Source organism: Ovis aries, chromosome 3 (assembly GCF_016772045.2).
Source record: "Ovis aries strain OAR_USU_Benz2616 breed Rambouillet chromosome 3, ARS-UI_Ramb_v3.0, whole genome shotgun sequence".
Taxonomy (NCBI): domain Eukaryota; kingdom Metazoa; phylum Chordata; class Mammalia; order Artiodactyla; family Bovidae; genus Ovis; species Ovis aries.
This window is the reverse complement of record NC_056056.1, coordinates 166,330,063-166,345,141: the sequence shown is the minus strand read 5'-3', so window position 1 is coordinate 166,345,141 and position 15,079 is coordinate 166,330,063. Positions and strand designations below refer to the sequence as shown.

Below are 15,079 nucleotides of genomic sequence, written 5' to 3'. Positions count from 1 at the left end.
TTGGGAGGGTGGCACTGAAACATGTATACTATCACGTAAGAGACGAATCGCTAGTCTAGGTTCGATACAGGATACGGGATGCTTGGGGGTGGTGCACTGGGATGACCCAGACAGATGATATGGGGAGGGAGGTGAGAGAGGGTTCAGGGCTGGGAACTCATGTGCACCTGTGGTAGATTCATGTTAATGTATGGCAAAACCAATACAGTATTGTAAAGTAAAAAAAAATTTAAATAATTAAAAAAGAAAAAAAAGTATATTTTATACAAGTAGTCTGAAGACCACTCTTTTTTTAAATCAATGGACAGCATAGCATAGTCACTAAATGCCTGAACTTTGAAGGAAACACTCTAACTTCAAATCCACTTAGCTGTGCAACCTTGATCCAACAGAATGTAGTAGTAAAAATGATCACTGTGACTATACAAATCAACCTCACAAACACAGCACTAAGATAAAAAGTGAGCTACTTTTTTAAATGTTGTAACTCATGGACTCATAAAGCAGGTAAGTGCTAAGTAGGACGTCCTTGCTCTGTGAGTCTATGAAATACAACATTCAAAATATCAATAGTAATATAACTATAACTCCTTCTAAGACCCTTTATCTAGCTTATTTTTGAAGCTGATTGGATTTTTTTCTAAAGTAAAAACAAAAGGTAGAAAAATATTCCTATAGTTCTCTATGTATATAGAAACCATAATTTCTCAGATATTAAATACTCAAAATTACCATTATACATTTACAGATATAATAGTATTTTTAAAAGTTTAATTTTAAAACATTTAAAATTAAATGTTTTTAACTGTATTTTCTAAAATATTTTGCAGTACCTTACCTTTATTATTGGAAGAATATCTATGCTCCCTTTTGGAGCCCCAAAGGTTTCACTAGTCCCTTTCCTTAAAGATACATCTGAAAAACAGACAGAAAGGGAGGGAGGGAGGAAAGGAAGCAGGGGAAAGAAGGAGAGAGTTCAGGAAAAAAAGAATAAAGGAGAAGAAAAATAGGAAGAAGAGAAGGAGTGAGTAGGAGAGAAAGAAATGGAGAGAAAAAGGACCAAAGGAAATAAAAGGATGAAAGAAAAAACTGGGAATTAACAGTGAATCATAATCATAAAAAAAAATTATGCTAAATTAGTTATCTTTTTAATTATTCATGAGTTTAGAAATGATTCAACACTTAGAAGTTGCATACCAAATTATTTCTTCCAGCTAGTTATATTTTGTCTTTATAAAATTAAGAGCATTTTGTAATACAACAAACCAATTCAAAAATCTTGATTATCAGCAAGGTAATATTATGGTAAAGAGATTGTCTTTCTGTATATTCTATGCAAAATCCATTGAAAAGCATTCATAAAATAACAGTAAATTTAGACAAATGTCAGAGAAGTCTGGCTTTAATTAAAGGGATACAAATAATAAAAATGTATATGACAATGCTAATTTCCCGGTCTAAAAATTTTTCAATAATTCCAATTAAACAATGAATTATTTAATAGACTAATATTAATAAACATCTTGAAGCAGATTATCATAATTAACTTAAAAAGAATGACTTGTACTTTGTGTTTTACATGCCGATAAGATGATGAGAGTAACATTGTTGGAAAAATTAAAATTTACATATCTAAATGGGGACAACTGCTTGGAACATAAATGTAGATGTTTTCAAATTTACAAATGGATCATGCTCTAATATTGATTAGTTCTTTAGAAATCAAATATTTTAACAAAGGATCAGTATAATCAGTTGTATGAAGCCCATCCATAATTAAAGAATATAAAATACAATAAAACATTAGTCTCCCCAAAGTAAACAAAACAATAAATTTAATAAGAATAGACATTTTTTTTCTAAAAGTAATCATTAGACTTTTTGGTTCTAGTAACAGATATTCTGGAAACATTCCCCTGGCTGGAAAAGCTGGAAAAATACAGGGTTGTTTTTGTGTTTTTTCTGCAAGTTAAGAAAATAATGAAAATATCAGTACAGAGCCAGTATCTTGGAAAGAGAGTGTCCTCTCGATCTTGGGAAGCGAGCCCAGGGCCTAGAGAATGTCCTTCGAGCTACTTTTCCCTCCGAAGATTTTTGTCAGTCCTGGAAAGGTAAGCTGAGAAGCTGAATGGTGCTTTGACAGCCTTGAGGAGCTAAAGCAACAGAGATTGGTATCCAGGGCCCACCAAGGGTGAAAAGCCAGAAGGGGCTACATCCTAAGAGTCAGAGTAACTGAAAATAGACTGAATAAAGAGCATCTTTTGCTTCCCTGGTGGCTCAGACGGTAAAGCGTCTGCCTGCAATGTGGGAGACCCGGGTTCGATCCCTGGGTCGGGAAGATCCTCTGGAGAAGGAAATGACAACCCACTCCAGTATTCTTGCCTGGAAAATCTCATGGATGGAGCCTGGTAGGCTACAGTCCATGGGGTCGCAAAGAGTTGGACACAGCTGAGCGACTTCACTTCACTTCACTTCAGCTTTAAATTATCTTAATATCTCAAAGTGGATTAATGGGAACCTGAAGTTGCAGTGCCTTCATGTATCTGGCAAAAGCAAACATAAATCTTCCCTGGAAGAACAGATCATCTAAGGCTTCAAGTTACTTTTATAAAATATTAGTAGCAAATATAGTATCTACCATAAGATTAAAAATAACCAGATTAACCAAATAGCTTAAGAAATCAACAGAATACCTACGGATGAGATGATAGAAGTCAGAAGCCCCTCTGGCTTCCCTCCACCCCTACTCCAGTAGCCTTCAACCAATGACAGATAAAGGTCAGACAAACACCCCAGCCTCCCAGCTCTTTAAGGCACATTCTATACAGTCTTCTGGAAGCCCCTTGTGGGACTAAGCCCTATACCCACAACAGCAGCCTTCTCATGAACTTCCAGTACCCTCTACTGGCTTCCTTTCCTTCTGCCCCGCTTCACCCCACCACCCTGCTTCCCTGGATAGCAGTCCAAATAAACTGCTACACTCAGCTCTTTGTCTCATAATCTGCTTCTGGGGAAACCAATCCAGGAAAAAGGTCAAGGTGACAACACCTGAACTCGCTGGTAAATCTTTGTATCATAACAAGTGAGACAATCAGGCATTACATACTTCCTGACTCAATGCAATAGGGAGTATGCATGAAGTAGGCTTGCCAAAAAAAACAAGATTGACAAGAAAACTTTTTGAAAATGTATCACCTGAATATACCAACCTGATAGCTCTAACTACCAGGTATAGAAAAAAGTTAGCACCATAAGGACGCAAATAGCCAAGTCCAGCATGTGGCAAATCTTACAGGGAGACGATTCAGTTTCTTCAGGAGTAAGGACAGGAGGACTATAGGTTACAGAGAGAGATTTAAGAGACATGATGGAAAATAAAATGTATGGGCTCAACTGGATCCTGATTGAAACAAACCAACTTAAGAGATTTTAATACAATCAGGGGCATAGGAATGTTTGCTAATTTCGTAAGGTATGATGTATTAATAGCATTGTGGTTGTGTAAAAAGAAAAAAAACCTTCTGTTAGATAGACCAACACACACACACGTATATGTATATGCTGAGGTATTTGTTGGTGAATGACATGCTGTCTGCCTTAAAACTCTCCAGGAAAAAAAGAAAGTGTTGCCAAGAGAGAATAAATAAGGTTGGCAAAATGTTCATAATTACTGGTACTGGATGATGAGTACTCAGTGACTTATTTCATGTCTCTATTTGAAATTCTACATAATAAAAATTTTAAAAAGGAAAAATATTTTAAGGCAGGATATGTCAAAAAGTATGACTTCAAGACAGAGAAAGAGCAATATCACATGATACCACTTATATGTGGAATCTAAAAAGAAATGACACAAATGAACTTACTTACAAAAAGAAAAAGACTCACAAACTTAGAAAATGCACTTATGGTTCCTGGGGCAGGGAAGGGATAGTTAGGAAGCTTGGGAAGGTCATGTACACACTGCTATATTCAAAATGGATAAGCAACAAGGACCTATTACATAGTACATAGAACTCTACTCAATGTTATGTGCCAGTTTGGATGGGAGGGGGGTTTGGAGGAGAATGGATATATGTATATGCATGACTGAGTCCCTTCACTGTTCACCTAAAACTACCACAATATTGTTCATTGGCTACACCCCAATACAAAATAAAAACTATAAAGTTAGAAAAAAATAAGACTTCAAGTCATCGAAAGTATTAGTTAGCCAGAGAACTCTAACCAGTGGTCCTCAAACTTGTAAGTGTATCAAAATCACCTGGTAAGCTAATCAAGACTAGAAAGGTCCATACTAACTGAGGTGCAATAGAACTGAGCCTTGTATTTTTAACAAGTTTCCAAGTGATACTTATATCAACCAAACTTTGAGAACCATAGTCATCTAATTCAATCTGCAAAGCTGAGCTCAACAAATGGAGTGCCAGATTAGCGAATCTCTGGGAGAACAATTATTACAATAACTATTTTATTACTGAATCCCTCAGATGGCACACACACACTATAAGAGGGGTAAGACAGGAAAGCAGGCACCCCTATGCTCCTCTACCTTATTTTCTGTATGTAAGTTACCTGATGACACAGACAACTCTGGGGTTCAATCACAGGCAGAAGAAAGAATGAGGAGGTCAAAGCATCCTCTGAGAGAAGGCACCTCCCAGAAGGAGAACAGAATAGTGGCAGGAAGGGACTGGAGCGGGAGAAGAGGAGAATGAGTGAGAAAGGGGGGCAAAAAGAGGAAGAAGATAAAAAGGAAAAAGAAAAGAAGAAACAGGACAAAGGAAGAAAGAAGAATTTTCAAAGGAGGGAATCAAGAGAGAAGAGACTGTAAAAGGAGACAAAAGGTAGAAGGACATGGATCCACTCATTCCAGCTCTTCCTCTGTGGCAGGCAGCATGATGGCGTCAAGAATTATGGTGACCAGAATACGTTCTCTTCCTTCAAGAAGTATACACTGTAGCAGGAAATGGAAGAGGAGGAAGTAGGATTAAAAGGAGGAGAGGAAAGAAAAAAGGAAGAATGGGGACGGAGGGCGAGTGGTGTAGGTGGACAATGAGGGACAGAGAAGGGAAATATATGAGTGAGAAGACGCAAAGATTTTCATCTGCCACTGAACCAGAAAGCATATAACTTTTTAACATGAACTTGGTTGAATCTATATTACTTCTATCTTTGATTATAAATCATTGATGAAGCACAATACTGAAATGTCTGATTTCCATTAAAGGATGTTAAACAGTATTACAATTTGTGCTTATATATTCATATATACACATTAATAACCTCATGCCTTTTAATTCAATATCTTACCTAGAAATTTTTTAAATTTTCTTCTTGGGTTTCCTAAAGACTCCAATATTTCACTTAATCGTAACGTGATCTCTGCCACCATCACAACGTCAATGTCTTCCATCTTACAGCAGTGAATGATTTCATTTATCTGCCACAGAAGATAAATCCACTAAAAAGAGAAAATACACAGTAAAATCAATTGAAAGTGTACTACATTGTAGAAAGAGTCACATTTTATAAAATTGAGTACTTCCTTGAAATCACCACCTTCTAATATAATGTTACACAGGTACTAGCTTCCTTGGTGACTGAGATGGTAAAGAATCCGTCTGAAATGCAGGAGACCTGGGTTTGATCCCTGGGTCAGGAAGATCCCCTGGAGAAGGGAATGGCAACCTACCCCAGTTTCTTGCCTGGAGGATCCCATGGACAGAAGAATCTGGCAGGCTACAGTGCATGGGGTCACAAAGAGTTGGACATGACTGAGTGACTAACACCTTTTTATCAGTGGATCTTAATTATAAGTAATAGAAAATCAATAATCCTAATAAGATGACAGTTAATGATCACTGTTTATACATATTCATGAAGAAGAATTATTTAGCTTGTAGTCTGCATATCTATAGCTATAACAGAAAATTATCATCTGACTTTTTTATGTATCAATGAAGATTATCTGTATCCTCAAAATTGTCATTCTCTCTTCAAAAAGCAGCAGTGGCTATCACTATCAAAATCCTCCCAAATAGTGAGGGGGAAGTAGGTGTTTCAGGCTCTACACTGGGTGCCTTAGAAGCTGTTTTTCACGCCTATAATCTCAAAGCTTAGCACATAAAATTAGCCATCACACTTTGGGAGTTAAAATGGGAAAACAACATTTATGCACCTAGATCATTGTTTCATTAGAGTATATGATAAAATTACGTCTATGCATCCTAATATAGCTAATCTTAGGAGGCTTCAGAATCACAGAAGACTGAGTTATCATTAAAATACTCTCTTCTAAGTTTCTAGGTTATAATATTGACCTGCTCCACTTTTTCCTTTCCATAAGAGAGCTCTTTAGTCTAAATAGAGTATTATTACAGAAAGTGAAATGCAAAGTCGTTCAGTCATGTCCGACTCTTTGCAACCCCATGGACTGTAGCCTACCAGGCTCCTCGGTCCATGGGATTTTCCAGGCATGAATACTGGAGTCGGTTGCCATTCCCTTCTCCAGCAGATCTTCCCAACCCAGGGATCAAACCCGGGTCTTCCACACTGTAGGCAGACGCTTTATTGTCTGAGCTACCAGGGAGCTAAAATGCCTTATCTATTTGTTTTCTATTATTCACTTTCTTAATGAATTTATTCAAGTTCACATAACCTTTAAACATACCATATTTATTCCTCCCTGAAAAAACTGAAACACCTCCCTGTTTCCCAAAGCTAAGCTGGAGCAGAAGTACAGGGAATACACTTAAAGGAAAGGTTCCCTCATTACCACATTTAAAGAATAGTAATTATGCAGGTGGGTAAGTAGGGAAAATTTAGATTTGAAATGTGCATCACAAATGAAATTAGCAATAACAAAAAGCGTATGAAGGGAAACAAAAACTACTTTATTAGTACTGATCTTCTGGGTAAACTTTGCGTAGTCATTCTTGGACACAGTGACCCGCTGCATTCCTAATTTGCATTTCTGCCACAGGAACATTATCATGTCCACAACGATTTCCTTATCCGGCTGAGCATTCTGAAAGCAAAAGTGGTAAAGTAAATCAATAAGAACGATAAGATATATAGATATGGACATATGACATTTAATGTGTGCCAGACAACATTCTCAGAGCTTCATACATACTGCACTGAACTGAATGGCCACTCAAAATTCCTATGTTGAATTCCTAACTCCAGAAGTGATAGTATTAGGAGGTGCTCAGGTGGCTCAGATGGTAAAGAATCTTCCTGCAATACAAGAGACCCAGGTTCAGTCCCTGGGTTGGGAAGATCTCCTGGAGAAGGAAATGGTGACCTACTCCAGTATTCTTGTCTGAAGAATTCTATGGACAGAAGAGCCTGGTGGGCTATAGTCCATAGGGTCTCAAAGAGTCAGACACAACCAAGCAACTAACACACACACTGGGAAGTATAAGGATGGAGCCCTCAAAAAAAAAAAAAAGGATGGAGCCCTCATGAATTAGAATAGTGTCTTTATAAAAGAAGCCCCAGAAAGAGAATGAGACACTCCTTTCTGTCAAGTGAGGGCACAGCAAGAGGAAAGCATTTCTGAACCAGGAGGTAGATGATGCCTCGATGTAATTCCTCAGCCTCCAAAACCATAATAAATAAATGTTGTTTAAGCCAACCAGTGTATGGTATCTTTATTATGGAAACTCAAATGGACTAAAATATAGACCAACTCATTGAATCCTCACAACAACCTATGAAGTGAATACTGCTACAACCATCCTCACTTTATAGATGAGGCAGATTGAAGCACAAGCAAATTTTGTGGTTTTCCCTAAGATAAAATAAAATAGCAGAGGCTGGATTCAAACATAAGCAGTCTAGCTCTATCTAGAGTAGTCTTTACTGCTCTAAGTCACTTGACTTCTCTTGGAAAGAAAAGTTCCAAATATTTTTAAGTTATGTAAGCCAATCACTTCAATCCAGATTTGGAGTGTATACTTCTTTCTTTTTAAAATCTCTGGTTTAAAATAACAAAGAATGGGCAGGGAGTGGAGAAACTAGTAAGGGGAGAAGGAGAGTAGAGCTGGGAAAAGATAAGGAGAGGAAGAGAGACATGATGGAACTAAACAGAACGTCACACTGGATATCAACAGATGACCCAACATGAGTATATCTCCTCTTGGTTCAGTTACTTTGGCTCTTTTCAAAAGGAAAATAAAGTTGCTCATTATAGCTGAACTAGAAAGAGACTAAGTTTATGATTAAAATATATCCAACCTTGAGCTCCTTCGGGGCAGCTCTAAGACTTATTTTGTACACACGGTACCTTAGTACAGTGCTTGGGAACATAACAGAGTTCAATAAATGCTTTTTGAATTGAACTGAACTAAGACATCATGGAGAAGGCGATGGCACCCCACTCCAGTACTCTTGTCTTATTCTAATTACTGAACAGTATAGAATTTCAGCAAGGTGAAATTACTGTGATTTTTAAATATGGCTTTAAATTACGGAGAAGAGCCTCTTTTGACACTATTACAAATTGTCCAAAATAACTTTTTCACCTGCGGAGAGTCACAGACACAGGAATACAAGGTTGTCGCCAAATGGAAAACGTCTTCTGAGTATCCACAAGACTTCGCACAAGTATCTCAATTTATAAAGTACAGGAAATGAAGCAAAAAAAAAAAAAAGTTACAAAATTTCAAGTAGAAAATGCATAGAAACATAGAAATTATCCAAAAATAGCAAAAATGATATCTGGACAAATATGTCAATAAGACTTTCAATGCTTCCATTTGAAAACTAATCTAAGTAGGCTTTAATTCAATTGAAATGGACTATTATCATTTTCATTATCTATGATCTGTATACCAACTATGTCCATAATGGAATTGAGAAGGTTTGTAATATTAAAACATCTGTGACTGTTGAAATAAAAATAACAAAGATATCTATTCAGAAACCACTAGAAGAAAAAAAAAGCATCATTACTTGGTACAAATTATTTACCACAATTGAGCAGCCATGCAATGCCTTAAGCATGTGATAAAACATAAAACATGAGATTAAATAATTCTCTAAAAGACAGAGGCTGCAGATGTTCATTTATATACATAGTAACTCCTAAAACTGAGTTTTAGAATGGAAAACTCTGCATACTGGAAAGAGACAGGAGACCAGCAAACTTTTCCTTGCCAAAGTCAACTGATACCTCTGATTCAGTGCCCTGCTGACCTCTCATTAACAAGGCAGCAGCTAAAATAGAGCCTCATTTTTCTACCCAAAATCATGTTGCAACAGAAAAATCCAGGGACTTCCCTGGTGGTCCAGTGGTTAAAGCTCTGTGCCTCCAGCGCAGGCAGTGTGAGTTTGATCAGTAAACTAAGATTCCGCATGCCCCATAGTGTGAACAACAACAAAAAAAATTTTAAGTAAATAAATAAAATCCAGCATCTGTACAAGGCCTAGGAACCTGCAAGATCAGGCACCCAGCTATTTCTCTGACCTCAGTTCCTACCACATTCTCAAAGACCAGCACCACCACCAGAACACTGCAGCCACATGTGCCTCCTTGCTATTCCTTCAACAACCAAGCACACTCTCACTTCAGGGCCTTTACACTTCTGCTCCCTCTACCTTGAATATTCTTTCTCTCATTTCACCTATAGAGAGCATATAAAGTCATCTTAAGTTTTCAAAGAGGCAAATAAACACTCACCGTGAGCAGCAATTTTTTTTACATAGACTTGACCTTCTTTGTAGTTGTCAAAAGGAAAAATCAAACCTTTGTTTCTCTTTACATTGATCAAAGGTTCTATCGCAACAAGAAGAATTAAATCCTTTTCCACTTTCTTTGACTCTGGGTCATCCTGCCTCTAAGAAAAGTATATCTCATAAATTAATTAGCACTTCAACATCATGTTAATACCATAAAAACAAAGCAATTGTTTTGCATGTATTACCTGGAGAAAATCAAGGAGCTGCCCAGCTGCAGATTCAAATAAACTCCATTCCTCATACATAAAAGCTAATTTTATAAATTTCACAGCAGCATTCACAGAAATAAGATTCTTCCTTTTTATAATAAGTTCTAGAAGATGTGCTTTTGGAAAATCAAGTATCCCATCTGCACCAATATTTGACACTAGAAAAGAAAAGAGAGGGGTCAGTCATGCAAAGAAATGTTTACTAAACATTAAATATCAGACATTGCCAGGCACTCAGGAAACAATGAGGGAAAAAAGCAAACACAACTCCCACCTTCACAGAGCTCACACTCTGGCGGGGAAAACACGAAATCGCAATGGGCAAGGACGTCTCTGGTGGTCCAGTGGTTAAGATTCTGTGCCTCCAGTGATAGATACACAGGGTTTATTGTACATTCTACTTTTGGTTGTGTTTGGAAATTGTCATAATAAAGTTTTTTAAAAGAAAAAAAAAATCTCTGTGCCTCTACTTCAGGGGGCTCAGGTTTGATCCCTGGTCTGGGAACTAAGATCCCACACACTGCACAGCAGCCAAAAACACACTGAATAAATAAAACATAATTTAAAAATTCAATTCCTGGATCAGGAAGATACCCTGCAGAAGGGGTAGGCTACCCACTCCAGTATTCTTAGACTTCCCTTTTGGCTCAGATGGTAAAGAATCCACCTGCAATGCAGGAGACCTGGGTTCAATCCCTGGGTTGGGAAGATCCCCTGGAGAAGGGAAAGGCTACCCACTCCAGTATTCTGGCCTGGAGAATTCCATGGACTCTATAGCCCACGGGGTCACAAAGAGTCAGACACAACTGAGTGGCTTTCACTTTCTTTCAATATAAAAATAAAATATAAAATCAATAAAAATATTTTTTAATAAATTTTTTAAAAACCTAGTAGGCAAACACAGGATGCTCTGGGGACAAATAAGAAGGGCCTCAAACCTAGGTGTGGGGTAGGAGGTTCGGTCAGGAAAGACCACCCAGAGGAAGGAATGTGGAATCTCAAAAATAGAGAATTAGCAAGAGTTAACTAGCAAAATACACAGTGAGATATACAGACTAGGAGCTCAGAAAAGAGACCTAAAATAGGGACATAGCTTCAGAGTCATCACATAGGCACTGTAAGTGGATCAGCTGTGAGCAATGGAAGGCTGCCAAAAATAGAAGAGCAAAGACCCCCAACAAGTAAGAGAAGGGCAGGTGGGAAAAAAGGCTGCAAAGGAGAGTATTTAAAGAGAAAGAAGGTGTCAACAACAACAACTACAGAAAGCAAAGGGAGGAAAAGCACTGACTTTCAACTGAACAATAAGGAAGTTGTCCACGACATTCTCTGTCCATGACAGCAGACTGCCAAGTATAAGTAGGAGGGGAAGAATATGGGACAGTGAACATAGGCAATTCCTTCAACAAATCTGTCTCTAACAAGAGGAAGAAATTCGGGGAGGAAGTTGGATAGGGATGAAGGGGCAATTTGCAGAGATATGGTCCAAAGACCTCAAGGGGAGGAGGAAGAACATCCCTTCCATTTCAGTGAGAGACAGTGGAAAGGAAAGGTACAGATGAAGGTAAATTTTCAGGTGTGGGTGAGGCAAGTCAAAGGAATTCTCCTTTTTTCTTCCTCGTGAAGAAAAGATGAGACCGAACTGCAGTACAGAGGCTCCTTGCCCTCAGACAGGCACACACATGCACACATATGCACATCTTTAAGCTCACTTAGAAGATGACAGGGCTTTCCAGGTGGTGCTAATGGTAAAGAATCCACCTGCCAATGCAGGAGACAGAGGAGACGTGGGTTCGACCCCTGGGTAAGGAAGATCAGAGGACAGCAAGGCAACCCACTCCAGTATTCTTGCCTGGAGAATCCCACAGACAGAGGAACCTGGCGGGTTACAGTGCTTGGGGTGCAAAGAGTCAGACACGTCTGGAGCGACTTAGCACACACAGAAGGTGATGATGATGTCATAAACTATTCTATGAAAATTTGAAAATATAGACAAAATCAAAGTAGTATTTACCAAACAAGATTTTTTTAAAGAAAATGAAATTCTAAATAATTTTATATCTATAGAAGAAATGGAATCCATAGCTAAAAACATTTCCATAGAAAAAATTCCAGGACCAAATGCCTTCACCAGCAAATTCAAACTTTCAGAAAGAAATAACACCAATCTGACAAAAACTCTTCCAGATAATAGAAAAAGAGGGCAGAAAGCTCAACTTTTGTTTGAGGCCAACATGACCTTGAGAGGAAAATCCAAAAAGGACTTTGTAAAAAAGAAATCTCATTAACAGAAACACTAGCCACTAGGAAGAAAACCAAGAAATATATCAAAAGAATAATTTTCACCTCCAGATTAAGATTATTCCAAAAATATGCAGTGAATACGGAGTGGTTACAGATTATATAAGTAATCACTGTAACTCAGAAAAAAGTTCATCCATTTGATGAACTCAATAAATCTCAAAAAAAAAAAAAAACAGAAAAAGGTTTTAATAAAATTCAACAACTATTCAGAATTAAAAGCTCTTAGCAAACCAAAAATACAAAATAAAACAGAAGCAATACTGTAACAAATTCAATAAAGACTTTAAAAATGTTCTACATCAAAAAAAGAAATCTTTAAGAAAAAAAGGTCAGTAAATTGGTATTGGTTTCTTACGTGTCAAATACCATGCTAAAATTTTTCTTATGTTCTACCACAAAATAGAATTCTTATTTTTTACAAAATACTATTTTAATAACTTATTTACTTATTAAAAGTTCTTTTCCTGCCATAAATAGTTCTGAGACAACATCACGAACTTCTACTTCATCTGTAAAAACAGGTCCAGTCTGTAGTACTCGCCGATTTGAGTCAGAGAGAGATTCCAAGACAGCCAGAAACCGGGAGGCAGTGCTGTCAAACAACTCTTCCAGCAGCTTTTCTGTGACCGTACGTGGCCATGGCATCTGGAAAAAAAAATACAGCCCACTTTTTTAAAGTTCTACAATGTCTGATGGCATAAGGCAAAGATGAGTAAGGTGCACTTTATTAATGCTAACAGAGAGAGTGGTTGGCCTGTCGAAGAGACAGCCGCTTCTAGGATTTCCGTTTTTGAGGTGTCATTCCAGATTTTATTAAAGTTTATGTTGTGCTACCATTACATCAAAGACTTTGCTTTTTCTTTATATGTTTGTGTTTCCAACACAGCCTACAAAGGCCCTTTATTAATAAACAACAGCATTGGTCTCCACATGCTTTGAGGTGACTTAATTACAGCCCTGAGGAAACTGATACTCAAACTTGAGTTGCCTAAGAATCTCTCAGGAGAGCTTTTTAGATTTGCCAACCAAATCTCCAGAGAGTCAGTGAGTCTGGGTGGAGCATTTTTAGAAACCGGGTAGAAATTCTAATGAAGAAGGTCCCCGAACTCAGGTTGGAAATAATATTTTACAGCATAAGTAACGGGTCTTACGGCAGCTAACTGTAAAGAAGAGTTGACCAACTGGATACAAAGAAGCAGGTGCCACTCACAGCCCCATGGGACTCTCCTGTCACTCTACTTTGTGTCGGCCTGAAGGGATTTCACTCCTGGCAGATGGCCTACCTACACACTTCATTCTTCTCTCTGACTAATGACCTGTTCTCTGTACTTAGATTACCAGGAAATAAGAAAGATTGGTTTAGTTGGCTTTTCTAGAATCCATGTCCAGTTAGCGGGCATCCACATTTCCCATGATTTCTTTGCTTCATTCATCTTCCTGAGGCAAAGTGAGGAAGACAAAAAAGCAAAAGCAGAAATAAAGCTGCTTTGGACCATTTTTCTCCAAACACCAACTTCCCTGCTTAATAGAGTCTATATGTTTTCAACCCTTAGGTTGACTGATAAGTTTAAAAAAAAAAAAAAAAAAAACCTTAGTAAATAGACTCATCTGTACCATTTTTCTAGAAGGGGTGGGTGGAATGAATTGGGAGATTAGGATTGACATACATACACTACTACCGTGAGACTCCAGTACTTTGCCACCTGATGTGAAGAACTGACTCATTAGAAAAGACCCTGAAGCTGGGAAAGATTGAAGGCAAGAGAAGGGGATGACAGAGGATGAGATGGCTGGATGGCATCACTGACTTGATGAACATGAGTTTGAGCAAGCTCCAGGAGTTGGTGATGGACAGGGAAGCCTGGCATGCTATAGTCCATGGGGTTGCAAAGAGTCAGATATGACTGAGTGACTGATCTGAACCATGTGTGAAATAGCTAGTGGGAAACTGCTATATAATACTGGGAGCTCAGCCCGGTGCTCTGTGATGACCTAGAGGGGTGGGATGGGGGTGGGGTGGGAGAGAGATCCAAGAGGGAGATTATATATATATACATATAGCTGATTCACTTTGTTGTACAGCAGAAATTGATGCAACATTGTAAAGTGATTTTACTCCAATTAAGAAAAAAAACTCAATAAAACTTGAACTTCAGGCCTCTTGCTTTACAAACAGAGGTCAGGGTTTCTTCTAAGATATTTGCTATAGGTTAAAACAGAGGTTTAAAAATTTATAGTTAAACAACATAATAAACTTCTAATAATTAGAAGTATTCAAAATGAAATGGTAAATCTCAGATAGATTACAGTGAAATTTGTTTTTTAAACTATTGTAGAGAAACTACAAAAAGTGAACTAGAATATTTATCAGATCTATAGATGAATAATAAGCAAATGATTTTAAAATTTAAATATTTAAAAGATCTATAAAAAGATTTAAAGCTAATATAATAAAAATACACTGAATTGTCAAACATGACAAACAAAATATTAATGTCTATAAAAAGAATGAGCCCATTCAAATACAATTCAAAAATTAAAATCTCTAGTAGATAAATGGTCAAAGACTGGGAAAGATAATTCACCTAAAAAGAAAATATAAAGAGTAAACACAAATGTAAGGGAAAGCTGGATCAAAACAATAAAGTTAAAACAAGCCATTTATGAGAACTTAATTATTTTAAAAATTAAGATATAATATCAAAATGATAATGGTGAAATTGGCACATGCAGGTTGTCACCTTGGAGAACTCATTTCAGAAATTCAATCTGGTAATATACATCAAGAGAAATAAGAGTGTTTGTAACTTTACTCAAATTCT

General features: G+C 37.4%; 1 protein-coding gene across 8 annotated transcripts in view; it reads right to left on the bottom strand.

The window, feature by feature from the left end:
* Positions 1 to 15,079, bottom strand: part of CFAP54 (cilia and flagella associated protein 54) — a 330,206-nt gene that overhangs the window by 280,315 nt on the left and 34,812 nt on the right. For all 8 annotated transcript variants that reach the window (XM_015094809.4, XM_060413069.1, XM_060413070.1 and 5 more), the window contains 7 exons: positions 12,704 to 12,902; positions 9,933 to 10,114; positions 9,689 to 9,845; positions 8,532 to 8,617; positions 6,896 to 7,030; positions 5,314 to 5,464; positions 839 to 915 (listed from right to left, as the gene is read on the bottom strand). In XM_015094809.4, coding sequence (XP_014950295.2) covers positions 839 to 915; positions 5,314 to 5,464; positions 6,896 to 7,030; positions 8,532 to 8,617; positions 9,689 to 9,845; positions 9,933 to 10,114; positions 12,704 to 12,902 — 987 coding nt within the window. The remainder of the gene's footprint in view (positions 1 to 838; positions 916 to 5,313; positions 5,465 to 6,895; positions 7,031 to 8,531; positions 8,618 to 9,688; positions 9,846 to 9,932; positions 10,115 to 12,703; positions 12,903 to 15,079) is intronic.